This window comes from Ursus maritimus, unplaced genomic scaffold, assembly GCF_017311325.1.
Source record: "Ursus maritimus isolate PB19 unplaced genomic scaffold, ASM1731132v1 scaffold_22, whole genome shotgun sequence".
Classification (NCBI taxonomy): Eukaryota; Metazoa; Chordata; class Mammalia; order Carnivora; family Ursidae; genus Ursus; species Ursus maritimus.
The window spans coordinates 9,795,870-9,817,941 of NW_024424675.1; the positions used below are offsets into that span (position 1 = coordinate 9,795,870).

The following is a 22,072-nucleotide window of genomic DNA, read 5'->3' on the forward strand; positions in this document are numbered from 1 at the left end:
CTAAAACTCCTGGATTTAATAGGTCTGCCCTCAGTGGCCAGCAAAAGTGCAATCACAGAACAATAGGGGTCAATATACCTCTTATCAAGGGTTCACCTTCTACTTTGATATCACCCATTCTTGGAGGGGAACTCAGAAGGTCAAACTGCTATCAAAGAAGCACAGAAATAGATAAACTAAATGAAACTAATGAAGAGACCACAATCAAATACTCCTGGGAAAGACAATTAGCTGGCCTCCTTCAGAAACACACATTCATAGAAACTTATTTAAAAGCACAAAGGACAATGTTGCGAACCTCTAAAACTAAAACAAATAGTATTATTTGTTGGAAATTGCCCTCCAGGTAAATATAAAAACAAAATTCTCCCCAGCAACATCAAAAAGTGAAACGAACTTAGTGGAAAACTATAGGCCCAAAGCAATTGTTGACCAAATAGCAGAAATCCATCTATGAAAATCATAATTGAATATTAAAAAGTCTACCATTCTGCTAATTAGACACAGACATTTCTGTCTTATAACTGTCCACTGTTTATTCATATACCAAAATTAAAATTATTTTAATAAAAGCAAAACCACCCATGAAAGGTTTTTTCTTAAGATGTTTATATCTTAATCCATATTTAGAGCAGCAAAAACATACCAGAAAAGAATCTATTTAATTTTTCTACAACTTTTCATATTTAGGGAGGGCTCCCTAAACAGGAAAACATCTAATACCCACCAGGTTCAAAAGAGATGGACAAATAGTGGAAGTCTGTGAAAAATACTTTCATTTCCTAAAACATATATAGAACAATAAGTTACTCATTACCTCTAGGAAAAAGAACTGGTTACTTCAAGGATCTTTACCTTTTGTCATTCTTGTTCCCCTTCCCTTAAATAACTCAGTTATTTATGTGAACCTGCCTTCTACTTATTTGTCAAATAATTATTCACAGTTGGAGTTACTAGCCTTCAAAATTACAACGCTTTTGGAACTATTCAATAATGAAAATAATAGGGTTCTTGGTTAACTTCTTTTTAATGCATACAGCTTAAAAATAAAAAGAACCTGTGTTTTGCTACTGTACTCTTATAAATATTCTTCTAACGTGCTCATATTTTTTTTATAAGCTTGCTACCACTACCTTGTTGTATTAAACTTTAGAAAATGTTGAAATTCCAAAAGGCTGCCTACAAACCAAACGGCATCCCAGCTTTGGCAGGCTGAGCGCCTCATTTTGGCTTCTCTCACTCCCTCTAGCGTTCGCAAAGCTCATCTGTCTGATTATCCAGTTACCTCACTGAACAAGAGCTCGGCTAAGTCCTGCCCATCTATGACATCACCCCCTTCTTCAACCACTGCGAGGTGAAGCTTTAACTTCAGACTTGGAGGTGGGCTGTGTGCAGTAAACTGGAATGCTCTCCCTCGCTCACTCCTCAGTGTAGGAGTGATCCGAAGCAGGACCAGCTCTGCCTGCAGCTGCCGTTGGCTTTGTGTGGACTGGACGCGGAGCTTGGGAGAGGGGGAGGGTTATTACTCCAGTTCACAGTCAGTGGAATTACAGCTATAGCGGCAGGATATATGGGATTGCTTTTTCTCGTCTTCCTGGTAAGTGTTTCCCATGTTTTTCCTTAAGATTGTCCCAGAAAGTTTGCGTGGTTTTACTCTGTAGACAGAAATGACTTGGTACTATGAGGCATCCAAATATGAACGCTTACTCTGTCACCAGTAAGAGCAATATATGTGTGCGCGAGCCAGCGAGGAAAATTTTGACTATATAGCCACACGCAAGAAGTTTCTTAAAACCTTCTTTCATTAAAAAGTAATAATTAATGGCTATTTTCTGCCTCGTGTGGTTGTGATTTGAAAAGAGCCTTATGGAAAACCTTAAGTTGGAAAGTTAAATGTTAAATATTGAAGAATACAAGGCAGATTTTTTCACAGAGGAAAGCGAAGGGTCTTGCTAACTTGGTGTGTCCTGTATGTGTGGTATGATCACCAATTGCTGTTTTTACAACTGTGAAAGAAAATCAATAATCCCTCAGCCCATGAGTACGCAGTACATGAAAAGCATACATCTTGCTCACAGCTAGCCGAGCTACTCCTGGAGACTTCCGTGCCTCTGTAAGGATTAACAGCTACACCTAGATTTTAAAGCTTGCACTGCTATCCTGCCAGAGCTGCTTCAAGCATTTCAGGCTTGCAAATCTCAACTAGTGAATTCAGCTCAGAGGAGGGGGAGACTTTCTTCCCAACCATACCCCCCCCACCCCCAGGAGAACGCCAAAATCCACTGCTTGGGCAAATGTAGCGTGTGACTAGCATAGTAATTGGCAAAGCCTACTCAGAAAAACTAACAAAGCTCAGCGTGCAAGCTATGCCTGATGTATGCAGTGAGTTCGGGGTGGCAGGGGGAAAAATGAGTAGAGCCCTCATCAAATGGGATGCGCAGAGTATCCATTCACTTGCAACTTACAATAAGAAAATTTTATATTGAAAGAAATGATTTTATACAGCAGAGCTTCCAAAAAGTAGTTAAATGTATCTTCTCAAAAAAAAAATTTTTTTTTTCAGTGAATTAGGTCTGAAACAAAATGGTTGCATAGAGGTAAAAAGTGCAACAGGCCTGTATTTTTCAACATCTGGGGTAGATATCTATCTGTCTATCAAAATTAAAAAGGAAAAAAAGCCTTGATATTTGCCACTTATAGAACCAAATTCTCGAATGCCTTTAACAAATAGCTATTTTTAATCTTCTTCAATCTATCTACTCTAAAATGCACATATATGTTATTTTATTAGCAGCAAACAACATGAATAAAGCCACTAGAAAAGTGCTTCGGCTGTAGCAATGCCTTTCATTTATCCCGAACTGCACATGAATATCCTGACTAGCATAACACATAAAGTGAATTTGTCTCTTTTGAGATAGAACCATTTATGCCTGCCCCAAAGTGACAGATAATTGATACTCATCTCTTTTGAAATGAGTGAAGAATGAATCCTTTAAAAGTACCACAAAATACTAATATTACCATTACTACCAATATTAATAATAATATACCAGGTTTTAATCTCTAAGAAGATTAAATCAGAGATATGCTACTTAGTTTGCAAATGTGTGTGTATACAACATATACACACCTAGTTACACAAACACATGTATTTATTAGCTTGAAATAAAAAACAGGGTTATAAAAACATGATTGTATGTATTTAAGTAGGAAAATCACATCCACTTTTTTTAACAGAGCACTGCCAAAACACATTAAATCCAGGAATCAGCAGAGATATTATAGAATGAATAAACATAATGAATTCATTAATATTGCTCTTGTACAATACTAACCATCAGTTATTAATTGGGCTTTTCATTTCTCTGCCCCCCCCCTTTTAAATCAGTTATGATTAGGTTCAAAATGCCCAACTAAACATTTCCTAAACATTAACATTTGTGAAATAGATAATTGGGCAGCAAACAAAGTTTTTACAAAAAAGAAGAAAAACAGTAAGAAAATTTGTCATAACTAAATATGGCAGCAAAATAGAAGGTATGTTTCTTTTGCTTTCAAGTGTTAATTAAGGAGCCTCCAATTCTATCAAAACTTTTTCAGAGCTAAATGAAGCGGTGTGAAATAAATTTGGTTGAAATCTTGTGGCTGTCAGACTTTGTTAGCAAGCTATTAATTATCTTTACCCCAGTTTCTTCTCTAGACTATATTGCCCAATCAAATAGAAACTCCAATTATGTTCAGCATCTCCTGCCCAGGGACACCAGACCCTAATGAACACTCAGTGTCTCCAGATGAAAAATACAATTATCAGCTTTAAACATGCAAGTGCACTGCGGAGAGATTTGTCTGTGCTTTTCTTGGCCACACACCCTAAGGCTTCCTCCTCCTCTTTCTGGATTATTTTGAACAATTTAAAACCCCACAAAAATCAGTGGCAGAGAACTTGCCTTATGTTAATATTATATGAATGTTTCTTCTTTCTGCTTTTTATTTTTGGTATGCCAATGTTATACCAACACTAAATTAAATCTGGTCATTTAAAGAAAAATTTCAGTGGCTCTAACTTTTCCCCCCTTTATTAAGGTGGGTGGGCTGCATAACAAAGAATGTGATTAATGGCAAGATTCGGAGCTAACTTAAAAATTCTGAATTAAACCGCCTTAAATATTTTTGTTCAGTTTACCTAATAGCATTATAAATAATTGTTGAAAGTCCAGTGAAGACCACCATAAATGAAGTCAATGAGGGAAATAAGATTCAGTAATTTTTCAAAGGCTGTAATTTCTTCCCTCCTTTTCCCTTCATTCCCCTTTCCCTCCCACCCCCCACCTTTTGCCCTAGAGGCCTTCACTGTTCTTCTCAACGGGAGGCTTTGTTGTAATTAAACCAGAGAAAAACTGGCCGGCAGCAGCCAACATCTGACTTGCGGCTTCTGAAAGCAGTGTTCTGGTAGAGTGTACCACCCCCCAGTGGGCAAAAACTCTACAGTAAATCTCTCAGCAATATTAATTCTCAAAACTACATTTTTCTCTTCAGAGCATAAAAGGGGCTGTTTCTCAACTTCTTCTAACATTCCACCATTTCAAAACTTATCATAAGTCAACAAACCAATTTCCTACGAGATGGTTTGTAAATGTCTTCTGAAAAAAGCCTTCTTCCTTCTAAGAACCAAAATAGGAATATACATTTCAGAAAGCATTTTCCAGTTTCAGACTGCAAATCAACATCACTAAATTTGGTAAAACATCACACTAAAAAAGAGTTTTGAAAGCCATGTTTCTGTTGCATAGAAGAGCAGGTTTTAGGACTTTGACGTGACTATTGACAAGAACTGCAGAGAAAGAAGATTTTAAGTCACAAAGGAATAAAATACAATTTCAGCAGCAGCTAAAGTTCACTTGTTTTGCATATGCATTATCTTTTTCCTAGACCCAAAATTAAGTGTCAGGAATGTATAAAAACCTTTCTCCAGGTATTAGTCTCCTTAAATGAGAGGAGAGAGAAATTGCTCTCACTTGATGAGACAATGACAGCTTTTGTTCTTTATTCTTTCACTTTTCATGTGCACAAGTTACCGTGGCAACTTTGAACAGAAAACCCACAGACCACATTTGGTTAAACACCATTTTTAAAGTGTGCCACTGGACTGTGGATTGATCAGTTTATGTATTGTTGATGTTCTTCCTCTTCATTTGCTTTACATCAATAATAACCCTGCTCTGAAGTGAAAAAAAAAGTGTTTTATGATTTGGGATGTTCTCGCCAACCAGCACAGTGCTTGGCACACAGTAGACCTAAATATTTATTGTATTCGTGTATGGAAACTTAAATATTAGAAATTTAAAGCACATCAACCAAACTGTACTCACAACACTGAAAAAGGAACTTTAAAGTTTGCCATGGGAGAATGTTGGTGATTTTTAAAAATGTAGTTTTAACTGCAATTGCTCAAAGGTCAACGCAAACTTAAAGCTTGTTCCCTGCTCCAAGCCCTCTACTGCTCACCTTTACCACCCTCTAAATTAATGTCTCGTTCATTCATACAACTCTTAGTTCTCTAATTCATTTAGTCTGGCTTTAAATATCACAAAAGGAAGAAGCATTCACTATGATGAAAGATAACATCCTACTTTGCCTTTTTGTTTTAAGGATGCTCGGTTTAACTTTAAAATCCAGTATACATGAAGCAGAATTGGATTCATTTACCACAAACCTATTGGAAGGAAAGAACCAGTATCATAAAAGGAGAAAGTAAAAATCCTTTGCTTTGGAACTTTTATCCCCTATTTTGCATAAATAAAACACAACCTTCTTCAGGCTAGAAAATAGTCTGGATAAAACCAAGTATGAAAAGGCACACTTGCTTCTCTGCCGCTCAGCAAACCCTTCAGACTTCATGACTCTCAAGAGGGGAGTTAGAGGTCCTTCTGCTTGCCTGGCATTAAACAAAAGAATTGGAACTTTCCTGAAATCTGATGATCGTGGAAAATTTAACTACCAGACAGGCTGCTTAGAAAGCATTTTGCTGTCACTATCAACTAACCTGATGTACTCCAGTTTTTCAGTTTAACCATATATGTAGCTTATTTTAAATACCATTTGTCATTAAAAGACTTAGCATTCACAGGTTGATCATTTTGTTGTGCTTTCTAGCAGCAATTTAAGCCTTCATAAATAAATTACCTTCTAACACTGTAGATTGTGATTATATAAATTCCAATTTAACTAGAAATATTCACAGACTTGGTTAAATCTGATTAAGCATGTGTTTTCTTCAATCTCAAGGTTTTATTCAAAATAATAATGCAATTAACTTGGAAAAGTTCTACTTTTAGATTTAATATTTTTAAAAAGGTCCCATCATTAAGATATCATTATGTGAAGCAATTCATTAAGACAACTCTTTACGAAAATCTCAAAACACTATACTCGATTTAAGATTTTTTTTTAAATAAGAATGATTTCAAATCAAGATCAATTTAAATCAAAGGCAGCAAATAAAGGATTTAGGAAGTTAGTGCATATTATCAACATATAATCTTAATCTAAGTGATCAAAACATGAGAATACTTTCTCATTTCCAACATCCCCACCTCTAAAATATTGTAGTAACAGAAATCATATAAACATGTAGATTGCCTCAAATCCTTGATTGTATGTAAATGCCAGTTTTCCATTTGATAAAACTTCTTAAATGATATTAGTTTTCTTAAAATATCTCAAAATGATAGCATCCTTATCTATTTAATACTTTCTTAGGTGTACCGTGGAACTAAATTGGAGGCTTTTCACAGACTTGATGATTACATTATAAATGCATATTTTTTTGACTTCACAATTTTTGTTTATAAAAAGAAACTGACAAGAAAGATCCCTATTAAAAATCTGATTTATCAATGAGGTGATTATGTTGTTCCTTTTGCCACAGTTTTAAATGCTATCTACTTAGTAATGATTCCATTAAAAAATAATTTTAAAACATTTCTTTAAATAACCAGGGTCCATTTATGTTTTTCCCCAAGTTACCCTATGCATAATATTTTTCTAGAAGATCGATTTCTTTTCGTTCAGAAGTAATGGCCTCTTTTCAAGCCTATGCAGACATAAAGGCTTCTGAAGTCGATGTGGTGGAAACCTGGCCACAATGTCCATACCAGTGGGGCTCATTTTTCTTTTTATCATTCACAATCAACTAACCACATCTCTGTGTGCCTGACTATGTAGAGCCAGCTCAGAAAAAGGGAAGTATAAGAATGGGGGGGGGGGGCAGGATCATGTATTTTAGATAGATTATTATAGCCTTTAATATGCAAAACAAAACAAAACTGTCCAGCACCGTAGTTTCAGATATAAAAGGGAAGGGAGAGATACAAAACACAATCAAACATGAATTGAACTGTTTTGAGCTTAAAATAAAAGGAGTAGGAATTTGTGAAGGAATCTTCATGTCTAAAAGAGTATCCTCTCCCAAGAAACCCGCTTGATATTTTTGCCTTTTGTTTTAATGTAATTTGGGGAGAAGAGAATGACATTTTCAAAGAATTTAATGAGATTTAAGGCTTTCTGTTAATCCCACATTATTACCACTATTGTATTAATGGCAATGTGAGTTTGCATATCAAACAGAGCAAAAGAAGCAGTTTTACAGATGTAAAACAAGAAAATAAACAAATTCCTTGTCTTTTCACACCAAGTTAGATTTTTTTCTCTCTCTGGATTAAAAACGTAAAAATCAACACATATTCTTAGAGCTTGATTTCGTAAAATATTTATCGTTCAGATACAACCCCTATCACTAGTTACCATTATGATCATCACCTTGGACATACTCTAGGCTGAGCTGACATGGGGAACAGTCAACAGTTTTTACATCCTCATTCATCAGATTCATCTCAAGTTTGAAGTGTGTTTTGGAGTATGACAAATGCCTGACTATTGGTAACATTTTAAGCAGGTTCTCACCAGTGATTTTTATCATAGTTTTTAATTAGTTTCTAATGCACTTTAACAAAAGTAATGTTTCCTCAGCTTAAATTAACCACATTATTTTAAATGTTGAATAATTTTCAAGCTTAGAAAATATTTACAGCAGATACTTTTTAAAATAACTCTGTCATTATAATTTCAACAGCTTGGTTTTTCATTTTCGCATTCCACGAAAGCAACAGTTTTTAAGAAAATACACTATTGAAATCCAACAATAATGAGCAAAGCCCTAAATGCATCACAGTAAAACCTCACTTTAAACAATAAATCATTTAAACTTTCCTCTGTGGGCACTTTGCAATATCCACTAGAGACTACTTTATCCATCTGCTAACTGCTATTTTTGTTTCAAGTTGCTTAAATAATAAATTAAATGGATCTGTAATTTTTTTTTTAAGTTTCCTTCTGTTAATCCATTCTATGATAGTGTTGGTATTTGGTGGCAAACTAAGAGACATTGAATTTTCAAATAGAACCAGAAACACAAATTTTGGCCTTGTTTAACATTCACTTCAGTAGTATTTGAATTCTGGAACAGATGCTATCCTTGCTGGATGCTAGGTAATTACTGGGGGAGAAGCAAATTGCTTCTACTGCAGTCCTTAATTTCAGGGTCAAATATTTCCATGATACCCTAATGCTCCCTACATGTATAGAAAGCCCCTGAGTGGGTAACCCTGCATGACAGGTACTGATGCTACCCACTTCCCCACCTCTACCCAAAAAAAATCTTCATGCATATTAGATAATGGGCAAAACAGTCATCATTAAAATCACCAGTGTTTTTTTTGGTGAAGGCTTAGGTCTTCTTTCAGAAATGAAAAATATACTTACTGGAAATTGGTGTGTTTATGTTTGAACCTAGAGACAAACGCCTTGTCAGGTGTTGATATGCTTTCCAAATGGTCATTATAAGGAGATAGATTGACATAGTGTCCCTTCTATTTCAAACACAGATTTTTCAAGTTCGGTTTGCCAAAAGAAAATTAAAATTGTATTCTCCTGAAAAACTAACAATTATTTGAACATCTATGCTACCTTTTGGCCTAGAACACCCGAGTAACTAGAGTTTCAAGATCATCAACTAGTCCTCAGAAATACCTCTAAGGAGGAAGGTGATGACATTCACATTCTACAATTGGGGAAATCGAGGCCTACAGGAAGATTTAAACAGGGCACTGAGCAAATCAAAAGAAAAAATTCTAAAGCAAACTCTTTTCAAGTCTTTACATTGTAGATTGTATGACTTTGTAAAACCATGTTCAGAAATCTCTTAAAAGTTACCATGGCATTTCTGTCAAAAATCCTTGTTACATATTTGCTCACCTCTTTGACATAAACTTGTTTTCTTCTTTTCAAACATTTTATCATTTTATATCTAAGATTTAAAAGTGAACTTTTAAAGATTGGCCTGACTTGAATTCAAAAGCCATGGAAGGCACTTACTTGAATGAAGCTTTGCTTCTGTGTTTAATTCAAAGTGACATTAACAGTGAGTTAACGGTAGAAATTATGTTTGGTGACAATCTCAGCTTTAGCTCCTACTTTATTTATATAGTAGAATTGGGAAGTAACAAAGAGGTTATCTTACCCCTTTTCACCAACTACTATGATGAAAGCTTGTTGCTTAAAGAAAAACTGAAGTTAAATTTCTAGGAAATCTCTCTGTCATGTTAAAGTTCATTATTAATAGTTCATTAAAACATTTTGCTTTCACAGGAGATGCACAGACCCAGTATATTTTAAGGAAAAGAAATGTAAAGGAAATCTAGTATGCTTCCTTTTTTTTTCCTATGAAGAATATTTGAATTAAGTTTCACCTCTTAAAAAAGAACACCTGTTCTTCTATAACGTGACTGCACCAGATATTCTGAGAAAGCAGCAAGAGGCAAAAGCTGGAAATAGCTATTTCACAGCAGGTAATCATACCTCAGGATATAGCTACTGTACAAAGTTTATACTTGGATAATCCTGGATAGGAATAAAGGTGGGGGGTAACTGACTGAAAAACCTATTACTATACAGGCCTTAGCATCATGAATGGCTTTCTTCATGAGGATCTGAAGTTACTATCTCTGACCACATTGCACAGAAGAGCCAATAAGAATTTCAAAGAGAGCAATTTCTACTAAGGGAATTAAGCTACACAAAAGGAACCTTCACACAGAAACTCTATCAGAAAAAAAAAAAAAAAACAGTGCATAGGAAGCCATGTGTTCTACATAGTAACAGGAAGCCGAATTGTTTCTGGCCCCTACTTTAATGAGCTTGCCCACCATGCTGAACTGCAGCTGGAATGTTCATTGACAACAGCGAGCCTGATCTGGAGGTGTGTGCGGCCTAGGATTACTTGAATAAACAGTGAAGAACATTTCCAAGGACTGAACAAGAGTTTATAAGTCCCAGCCCCTCACCAGGAAAATAATACATGTGCATTGGATTTTTACTCACGCAAAATTTATTCACATCATTCAATAAGGTAGGAAAATATTAAAGTGTTTTATTTTCATGCCTTAAAGTGCAAAGGCTAATTAATATGTAAAAGTGCAGAAGAGATCATGTTACACAATAGATGAGTATAAATCTATAATTCTCCAGCCATGGGGAAAGTTGAACCATATTCTGGATTAGAACTTGAAGAAAGATAAATGCATTGGGAAACGTATTATAAGATAGAACATAATGAAAAGTCTGCATAAAGCCGTTAAGTCATACAGTATGAAACATATAAAAAAAAAAGTGGGAACAAAAGAAAGAACTAGTTTAATATGAAATGGAATTTTCCACTTAGGTTAGCCAGATGTATTAGCTATCTGTTCTCTCCTTCCTTAGAATTAGATGAAAAAGATTCCTTCTGATTTCCTTGTTAGAAATACCTATGTAACAATATTTAATATTAAAAATCAAAGAAAAATACTAACGTCAATAATGAAGATGAATGGCTTTACTAGGATTCAGGATCTTAAGAGGTATTTAACTTACTATTCCTGAATACTAAGAAGATAGATTTTTTTTTTTTACTACACTTTTCTACACCTGTACAGTCTACCTGAGAAATAGACATCAGATTTTAATTTCAAATAAAGTAACATTATCTTTAAATACAACAAATCATATTCCTATGTGTCAATTCATTATGAATATTAGGAAAAAATTAGAAAATTGATTAGCTTCCTCAGTGACTGGCTATAGAATTGATATAAAGTATTACAAAAATGCTTAATAAAACTTTTATTATATTTAACATTTCAAAATGAAATGGATTTGGGACATGATACTCCTTAATACTACAGACATTTAAGGTAAAGAGATTATATGATCATGTTCATTATTAGCTAGCAATAAACCCTACACATGCAAAAAAAAAAACTTAATATGTTAAAAGTCATTACACACATTTTAATTTCCACATCTATTTTGAATACTATTGTAAGTATCCTGACCTGATTGTTTTCTGTCTTTCTTTTCACTCACTCCATTTTAGGGCTCTGACGCTACCGTGTACAAAGACCTCAACACTGCTGACCATGATCAGCCCAGCCTGGAGCATCCTCCTCATCGGGACTAAAATTGGGCTGTTCCTTCAGGTGGCACCTCTATCAGTCATGGCTAAGTCCTGCCCATCCGTGTGCCGCTGTGATGCAGGTTTCATTTACTGTAATGATCGCTTTCTGACATCTATTCCGACAGGAATACCAGAGGATGCTACAACTCTCTACCTTCAGAACAACCAAATAAATAACGCTGGGATTCCTTCAGATTTGAAAAACTTGCTAAAAGTAGAAAGAATATACCTATACCACAACAGTTTAGATGAATTTCCTACCAACCTACCAAAGTATGTAAAAGAGTTACATTTGCAAGAAAATAACATAAGGACTATCACTTATGATTCACTTTCCAAAATTCCCTATCTGGAAGAATTACATTTAGATGATAACTCGGTGTCTGCTGTTAGCATTGAAGAGGGGGCATTCCGAGACAGCAACTATCTCCGACTGCTCTTCCTGTCCCGTAATCACCTTAGCACAATCCCCTGGGGTTTGCCCAGGACTATCGAAGAACTACGCTTGGATGATAATCGCATATCCACTATTTCATCACCATCTCTTCAAGGTCTCACTAGCCTCAAACGCCTGGTTTTGGATGGAAACCTGTTGAACAACCATGGTTTAGGTGATAAAGTTTTCTTCAACCTAGTCAACTTAACAGAACTGTCCCTGGTACGGAATTCCTTGACTGCTGCACCAGTAAACCTTCCAGGCACAAACCTGAGGAAGCTTTATCTTCAAGATAACCACATCAATCGGGTGCCCCCAAATGCTTTTTCTTATCTAAGGCAGCTGTATCGACTCGATATGTCCAATAACAACCTAAGTAATTTACCTCAGGGTATCTTTGATGATTTAGACAATATAACCCAACTGATTCTTCGCAACAATCCCTGGTATTGTGGGTGCAAGATGAAATGGGTACGTGACTGGTTACAATCACTACCTATGAAGGTCAATGTGCGTGGGCTTATGTGCCAAGCCCCAGAAAAAGTTCGGGGGATGGCTATTAAGGACCTTAATGCAGAACTGTTTGATTGTAAGGACAGTGCCGTTGTAAGCACCATTCAGATAACCACTGCAATACCCAACACGGTATATCCTGCTCAAGGACAGTGGCCAGCTCCAGTGACCAAACAACCAGACGTTAAGAACCCCAAACTCACTAAAGATCAGCGAACCACAGGGAGTCCAGCAAGAAAAACAATTATAATTACTGTGAAATCTGTCACCTCTGACACAATTCATATCTCTTGGAAACTTGTCCTACCTATGACTGCTTTAAGACTCAGCTGGCTCAAACTGGGCCATAGCCCAGCATCTGGATCTATAACAGAAACGATCGTAACAGGGGAACGCAATGAATACTTAGTCACAGCCCTGGAGCCTGATTCGCCCTATCGAGTCTGCATGGTTCCCATGGAAACCAGTAACCTCTACCTATTTGACGACACCCGTGTTTGTATTGAGACTGAAACTGCACCCCTTCGAATGTACAACCCTACAACCACCCTTAATCGAGAGCAAGAGAAAGAACCTTACAAAAACCCCAATTTACCGTTGGCTGCCATCATTGGTGGGGCTGTGGCCCTGGTGACCATCTCCCTTCTTGCTTTAGTGTGCTGGTATGTTCATAGGAACGGGTCACTCTTCTCAAGGAACTGTGCGTACAGCAAAGGGAGGAGAAGAAAGGATGACTACGCAGAAGCTGGCACTAAGAAGGACAACTCCATCCTGGAAATCAGGGAGACTTCTTTTCAGATGTTGCCAATAAGCAATGAACCAATCTCAAAGGAGGAATTTGTAATACACACCATATTTCCTCCTAATGGAATGAATCTGTACAAAAACAATCACAGTGAAAGCAGTAGTAACCGAAGCTACAGAGACAGTGGCATTCCAGACTCAGATCACTCACACTCATGATGCTGGAGGCCTTGTAGCAGACTGTGTTTTGGGTTTTTTAAACCTAAGGGAGGTGATGGTAGGAACCCTGTTCTACTGCAAAACACTGGAAACAAGAGACTGAGAAAAGCAATGTACTGTACATTTGCCATATAATTTATATTTAAGAACTTTTTATTAAAAGTTTCAGATTTCAGGTTACTGCTGCGATTGATGTAGTGGAGATGCCTGAACACAATTCTATATTTTAGTATTTTTTAGTAATTTGTACTGTATTTTCCTTGCAAATATTGAAGTTATAAACCATTTACTTTGTGTTCTACTGAGTAAGATGACTTGTTGACTGTGAAAGTGAATTTCCTTGCTGTGTTGAACAATCAGGACTGAGTTCACATGAGATCCTTGTAGTATAAGCACAGGCCATTTTTCACTTTGGTATTAATAAAATGTAAAAAAAAAACTGGCTGAATGAGAAAAATTAAAGTTCAAAAAATAGTTATGAAATAATGTTCAAACTATTAAATTTGTATTATCCCAGTGGTATTCAATAAATTGAAATATGTGAAGTAATGGGCAATATCAAACTTGCTGCATATCTCCATTTTTACTCTAAGCAAATTAGATATCCTTAGGAAAGTAAGCATTATCTTCTGAACTGAATACATCAGCTGGCATAAAGGAGTGTGAAGTCTGTTGTCAAAACTACTGCTCACAAAGCTTTGAGAATAAAGGACTTCACAAAACCAATAATGTGAGCACGCTTCTAAGTTAGGGGGGAAATTTGTACTTAGGAAAACATGAAAACTTAGACTCCATAGTATAATGAACACAAACACCAGAACTGCATTTTGGTTTTGCCTATACCATCCTGATTTTTGAAAAGTGAATTCTAAAGACATAATTGTTAATGTTTATAATGTTTTTATCATAAATGATCTCAAAAAAGAAACACTTACATGTATTTAAAAAGGTAGTGTAACCATAAGCGATTCCCCTGAACAATGCAGAGAGAGTAGTACTTTAAATAAGGAAGAATTTAAAAGAAAAAATAAATACTAGAAATCAAATTTAGATCTGGTTTATGTGGAATGTTTTAGCACTGTACATAAAAGTTCAATTTACTTTCACAATGATCAAGAATACTGCCCATTACTGTCACAGTTTTCCACATACTACATAATGAACTTGTAATGTAACATTTCTTTCTAGCTTCCTACTGAATTGTGAGCTATTACTTGTTTAAAAACCACATCATTTTTCTGTTGCCATGTTTTTTTTTTTTCCAACAAAAAACCAAAGTGCATTGTACGCCCTTTGGCCAGTCTTGTATGTGCCTTGATCCAACGCTACATGTATTCAGCTTTTAAAACTCGACAAATTTTTCATACTCCTTAAATATGAAAAATTATGGTCTTATTGCTGAATAAAACAAGAAAAAGTACAAAATAATCGTGCTTGCTTTTTCGGGATCATGTTACTATCACTAAAGTAGCAAATTGCCCAGCACATTATTCCTAAGCACCCCCATGTATTTTTCTAGGCATAAAAATAAACGTTGGCTACAAATAAAAAAATAGCAATATCTTGAGCTTGTGTATCATTTCACTTTAAAGAGTTCAGTGTTTCATGTACAAACTAATTTCCTAACAGTCTCTTAGAATACTCTTATTTTGCTTATTCACGCCAAAGATGGAAAATTTCAGAAGTGGTGCTATGATCTTTTTAAGGTGGTCTTTGAAAAACTAATATTTTTTAAAATAGTTTTTTGGTAGTGTGAGTTGGCGTTAGAGGATCTGGAATCTCAGCTCTACCACTTACTGGGAATGTACTTAAAAACAAACCACTTTCTCTTCTTAGCTTAGTTTCCTTATCTATAAAATGAGGGCTATTAGTTTGGCCCACCTCACAGGGTTGTGGTGAGGATGAAATGATATGCATGGAAACTGCACAACATTCAACCGAATATGTTACTACTATTGTGGTCAAGAAAAGTTTGCCACGTGTTTCCAGAGGTTTGCCAGATATTTCTGCTTCTACTGGTCTACTAACAAATATCTCCAGCCGCCCATGAAACCTCATTCATGATTCATTTGCCTTCTTCATGTTTCCCAATACCTTCTCTTTTGACTTCCTGTTATGAAGAATATTGTTTTCTTGCTAACTTAGCAAAGACTCATGTGATTAACATTAATTATAGGGAACATTTTGTGAAGGAAATTTGACTTTTGCTTCTAGAGGTTTTGAGTAGTTCAGCTACAGTGCTGTCAGAAGTCAGGGAAAGGGTTGGATGGTTCCATAAAATCACTATAAACCTGTGAGTTTATAAAAAGCCAAAAGCCAAGAGGTTATATTGACTGTTTGCCAGTTAGTACATCTTTCATGAGCATAGAAAATTTTATGTACGTTCTAATACATGCTTTTTAATTATTTTACCTGGGACAGATCAGAAATGGGTTTTATATCAGCAAACAGAGATAGCACTGACAGGGTAAAAGTTTATTATTTCCCTAGGCTTGCTATGAAATCCAAATATATATCCTTTCAACAACATAATAAAATATAAATATCTACCTTAAAGGGCATTAAATTAATTATAAAATACATCTGCATGCATCCCAAATAAATGGTTACAATAGTCACTGATCAAGAACTGACAGAGAAAATTATAGGACAAAGAAAAATGCCATCCTGATATACAACTTCTACATTTAACAAGAATACAACTCGGGAAGCTACCAAAACAATTTTTTGTGTGAGAGGAAAAAAATCACTCCCTTACTGAATGTTAGACAAAAATCAAAAATTGTTTTTGGACGCAGCCTCCTGTAACTGCATTAAATCACTGCCCTTATGTTCTCATTCCCTACTAAAAACAATAATGTGCTCTTTCAGCAAGGCTGATTTATTAAAAGTATTCCCCTGTGCCAAAAGAACTAGTAAAAAAAAAAAACAAGCAAACAAACAAAAAACTGCTTTACTAACTATAGTTTCTGAGTGAAGCACATTTTATAGTTACAAGCCAACATGACAGTTTTCCTGAGGAATCCAGAGACCCACATGGTTTAAAGCACCTGAAGGGTGGGTGTTAAAGGAACCAATGCAGCACTGAATTTACTTTAATATTAGCTCATCTGCTGCTGAAAACAGTAGTGGCATTTAAAATTCTAATTTCTTTCTCCCACTTAGCATGATTAGTAAATCTTACTTTAGCATAGTCTTGGAATTAAAACTATTGTATTTTATGCTTTTGGACTTTTGGTTAAATTAGCAAAAAATAACTCATGCTTATCAATCACTTTCTTAAGAACTTCAAAGTTCTCTACATATAATCTCAAGAGCCAATGACCTCTACAGAAAGGCTTCTACATTATAAATAGCAGAAGCATTGGCTTCAAGTATGCTGTCTTTGGATGTAAGGCATAAACATAAAATCTAATGAAAGTTTGCTACAAATGTGGTATAGAGTAAATAACTATATCTATTTGGATGGGTCAAAGAAGACCTCATGAAGGAGGTAAAATGAAGGCCAGGTATTGAAGGATAAGAAAATATTTAAAAAGAAAACTAGATACTGGCCATGGAGAAAAATAGAGAACAACGTCATGGAGATAGAAAAACAGGAGCAATGTATCTCAATGCTGGCTTTGATCACAATCACTTGGGGGAGGCTTTTATCAAGATAACCAGGTCTTAATACAGACCTGCTAAATTTAAATCTCCCAGATTAACGTTGGATATTTAAATTTTTCTTTAATTCCAAAGGTCATTCTGATGCAATTGGTAACACATGATTTTGGAGGTGTCTGGGGAAAGGCCAACAGGCCTGCTGAAATACAGGGTCCATAAAGGAGGGCAGGCTGGAAAAGCTCTTTTATGTCAGGCTATGTAGTGTGTTGAATCCCCAGCCGAGAAATCTGAATGATACACTTTGGTGATAGTTTCTGAGCAGGTGTAATAAATAATCACTAGACTTTAGAGACATGTTGTAGAAATAAAGAATATTGAATGAAGGATGAATAAGGAGAAACTGAGAGCAAGAAGATAAGTTAGAAGGACATGCAGTACTGCAGCAAGAGGAAAGAAGGCCTAAACAGTGGAATGGGGTTGGTGTTTTGTTGTGGGTTTTTTTTTTTGTTTTTTTTTTAAGTGTAATTCGTAAGATACATGAAAGGTAGAATTCCTAGGAACTGGGAACTGAGCAAAGAATTGAAGGTGATGACTTTTAGCCCAGGTAAACAGACTGCTGGTGAGACACTTAGTGATGAAAAATACTAGAAAAGCAAATCTCAGAGTATTTTGTACATACTAGGTTTTGAACAGGTGACCTATGCATGGTATAGATTTACACTGGCTAATTATTAATAGTGCCTTCTTTAACCTTCCAAGTGACCCAGTTTGGATCCAGTTTAGATGATAAACTATAATTGCCTTAGGTTTTAAAATACTTGTATGTTATCCCTCTGGAAATGTCTATTAGGAAGTGCGAAATGAGGGTATGGGAAGAGATCCTCAGCATGTCTAACAGATTATTATTAAAGCTGAGAGGGTGGAAGACAGCAGCAAAAGAAGTAAGCAGAGGGAGAGAAAAGAGACGAGCCACAGGAACACCCATGTTTTGTGAGGACAGAAGAGGGAGAGAAGCAAAAACAAAAACAAAAAAGGGAAGGCGCAAAAGAGGGAAATCATCTTGAGAAGAAAATTATAAGATCAAGGAAGTACAAATATTTAAAAGAAGGAGGATGTCAAAAGGTAGTCTGGAATGTAGATTGGGAAGAGAACACTATTTAAAACAGAAAAGGAGGGGACAGGGATTCTGAAGCAGTATCAGCAGAGAGGTAAGAGCCTCTGGGATGTTGACAGGATAATGGGAGATAAAGAAAACAGACATAATGACTAAGACTACTCTTTACGATGTTTGGAGGGTGAGGGGATCAAGACAGATAAGAAGGAAGTGAGTCCCAGGAGGGATACCGACTGACCTCAGGAATAAGAGGACAGGGAGCACATTCAATATGAGAAAACGAAGATGCAGGAGAGGTGTGGTCCAAGTCTTGGCTGTGAGTCTAAGAGGACTGAAGTAAAGGTGTGACTGAGAAGCTGCAGTTTTGGAAGAGTCACCAGCAAGGAGTACAAAGTCCCCCCAGGGAGACGGAAAAGGTTGGTGTGAGGTAAGGTTTATAAGACAGGTCCTAAGGAAGATGGGGAAACATCCCATGGATGAAGAGGAGGGAGACAATGATGGGATCAGGTGATATAGATATAAAACAAGGACTTAAAAAGAAAAGTTTTTGAATAATGGTGACAGAAACATAGACAGGAAGTGATCTTTCAAGGACAGAGATAAAATTTTTGAAACTCCCTTCCTACATTTCATACCCCTTCCCTACCAAAGTTTCATCAAGTAGTGACAATAAGAGATGGAACAGGTGACTGGAAGGTATCATCCTCAGGAAACAGATGTCAATTAATTCAATGTCATGGGAAGACTGCGAAGAAAAATGTCAGTTACATGGGAAGTTAGAATCCAAAAGTAAAAGACCACAATGGGCTCATTGGAAGCAGTTAGGAAATAGGCGTGAGAGGAGTTCAAATTTCCAGGTGGAAAGACACACAAAACAGAAAAATAGAGCAGAGGGGGGCACTGCACTTAGGATTCCAACAGATGATCACATTTAAAAGGATACTGGCCATGAGAGTTCGGTGGAGGCTCCTGCTCTGGATAGTACAGATATTCTGAACAGATGAAAGAAAAAGAACTAGAATAACCAAATTAACCTTGCTCTATTCTTTGAACATCAAAACAAAATAAAATCTCACTTTATCTCAAAATATACACTGAAGAAGTATTTCCTAGTTTATCAGTCCTTCCCACAAATATCATAGGATTCCAGGCAAACGAGTAAGCAAAGCACATTATGGACCCCTCCCACTTCCTATCCCCCATCTCATTTTCATATTATTTGGGTGAATTGAGATTAGAAACAAACTTTAGGGCTGCCTTGAAAGTTTTTTGGTTTTGGTTTTTTTTTTTTTTTTCCTTTTTTAAGAGGCTTCAAAAGGAAGCACGCAGCCACAGGGGTGTGGAAGTTGGGGATAATGGGATTTTACAGACTGATTGTGTGCACACATAAAAGCAATGCTGCTTCTCCAAGGCCAGCTGGCTGGGGCAGGGCGGGGGTGGGGGGCAGTCTAGGAAATTACTAGCCAAAGTAATTACCCTTCTGAATATACATCACGGCTCTGATAATTGTGACATTACAAAGCTGAGGCTAGTTCATATCACTGTTCCATCAGAAAACATGGAATCACTGCTGGAATTCCAACATTTTAATTTCCTAGATATGAAGACCAATATTAATAAAAAGGGGGCAAAAGTAACGACTAAGTAAAACAAAAATCTAACAAAATTATCTTTTAAAAATATGTTCTATAAACACTAGCAATGTCTTACACAGACCGTGGGCTTAATGAATGTCTGCTGATCGGCTGCTGCTGTACACACAGCCATTTGTGAGGACTCTGTCAAGCACAGGGCTAAGTATTTTATATATATTTCATCTCAGTTCACACAATAACTTTATGGATAGGAATTACTATCCACATTTTTTCAGATGAGTAAATTAAGGCTTTGAAAGGTCACGGAGATATTTTATCATTCAACATTAACAATGATTTATTGAGTACCCACTCGATAACTGTGCTTGGGCCTGGGTATACAGCACTGAACCAAAAAGATACGGAGATTACAATTGGAGGAGGTAGGGACTCAGTTACCAACCAAAAACCAAAGAAATATAAAGTGAAAAGTTGTGATATGTGCCTTGGAAGAGAAAAAGATGGTGCTACAAATGAGCAAAACAGGAGACCCTATTTAGATTGGGTGGTAAAGAAAAGCCTGAGACCTTAGGGACAAAGTGCAAGTGAAGAGTGTTCTGAGCACAAGAGAGGGGATGTGTTCAAACTGCAAGTATTGAATCAGTTTAGTGAGTTTAAGAATTGAAAAAATATCAGGGGGCTCAAGCTCAGTGAGCAAGACAGAAGTGAGTTCAGAGAGGCAGGCGCAGATCAGAGCATACAGGGTCCTGCAGGCCAAAGCCAAGGTAAGGAGTCTGGACTTCATTTTAGTGAAAGAGAAAGCCACTGGAGGGTTTTTAACAGGGTGGGGGTGGGGGAGAAGGAGGAGGAGAAAGATGTGTGGGGATTACACTATCAGATTTCACTGGCAATAAGGTCACTAACCATTATATGGAGAATGAGTAATATGGAACAGGATGGTGGTAGTGAGGACAGAGGTGAAAAGACGCCAAATATATTTTGGAACTGTAATGGACTCCTTCTTAGGGTTATATAGTTAGTAAGTAGAGGAACAAGGATTCTGTCTGATCCTGAAGCAGGAGCTCTTAACCATTCTCTTTAAATAGTGAGCAGAAACATTCCTTAAGAACTAAAAAAAAGAAAAAAAGAAGAAGGAGTTGCCTCCCCCCCCAAAAAAATTACTTCCTTTTACTGGGATAACAACTAGAAGACATTTTTAGGATTAAATCTCAAAACATTTTAATGGGGCAAATGTGAGTTTCCCCCCCAAGGCTGATAGACCCGTGCCGCACAATGCTAAATGATAACTTCTGGAGGTCAGTAGTTAATAGCTATAAGCTACCCTGAGAATAACACTTGTCTTTCTTGCAGCTTTCAATAAATTTAAACTCATCGTTAGCAGACAAATCTTAATGTTTGAGTTCACTACAACACCTCCTCATGATTCCTTTATGTCTTCTAAGAGCCAGAATGGAAGTACCAGATCACCAATTTGACAGGTTTAGCGATGAATTTGAGAAATATAACCCATGAGTACTGCTGCTTAGCCTACAATGGTAAAGAAATGCCAAGTTTTTTAATGGTTTTCAATAATTATTTGTTTTGAAATAATCTTTGAATTATTAGAATTCAGCATATACTTAACAGACATATACAAACACAGACTAGGAATTAGAGATCTACATTTAATTCCACGTTCATAGAATCTTAGAGATAGCTAGACGAGATTTCGTGAACGTTGGTGATGTGTACTAACAAATTTAAAAATTAATCCCCTCATTGTTTTAAAACAATACAAATTCAAAAACAAAAGTTTGTAGTTGAACTGTAACTGGTTTACACTTTTTAAAAAGTCCATAATGGAAAAACATGTAGCTCTGTGAGTCACAATATGCTTCTAACTACTGTATTATACATGACTCACAGCATGCACTGTCTGAGAGTTAAATGCTCCCTTTATTGTTGCTATTATCTTCTAATATGCTAAATATTTTTACTTATGTTATTATCCCTATCCCTCATTAAAACGCAAACTCCATGAAGGCAAGGAACTTTTTTCTCCTGCTGTTTCACCTAAATCCCTCCAACCTGTAGAACAATTCTTGGCACCTAGCAGACACTCAAAAAAAAAAAAATTGTTAAATGAACCAAAAAAAGATGAATGAGCTTCAAAGGACTGTGTTACTAAGTATCATCTGAGACACCTTTGTGAAAGCTCTTCGTAAATTGTAAACCATTCCAGGAATGTGGAATATTATCACACCATCGTCATGATAACTCATGTAGGGCATTTACTAATAAGCACTCTATAC

The 22,072-nt window shown here is 36.2% G+C and overlaps 2 protein-coding genes across 4 annotated transcripts in view; one reads left to right on the top strand and one right to left on the bottom strand.

Annotated features, from left to right (window-relative positions):
• Positions 1 to 22,072, bottom strand: part of MACROD2 (mono-ADP ribosylhydrolase 2) — a 1,912,358-nt gene that overhangs the window by 1,612,119 nt on the left and 278,167 nt on the right. The window lies entirely within an intron of this gene.
• FLRT3 (fibronectin leucine rich transmembrane protein 3) lies at positions 1,114 to 15,033 on the top strand. The gene is made up of 3 exons (XM_008703365.2): positions 1,114 to 1,597; positions 9,709 to 9,908; positions 11,474 to 15,033. The coding sequence occupies exon 3, from the start codon at positions 11,517 to 11,519 to the stop codon at positions 13,464 to 13,466; it is 1,950 nt and encodes a 649-aa protein (XP_008701587.1). The 5' UTR covers positions 1,114 to 1,597; positions 9,709 to 9,908; positions 11,474 to 11,516; the 3' UTR covers positions 13,467 to 15,033.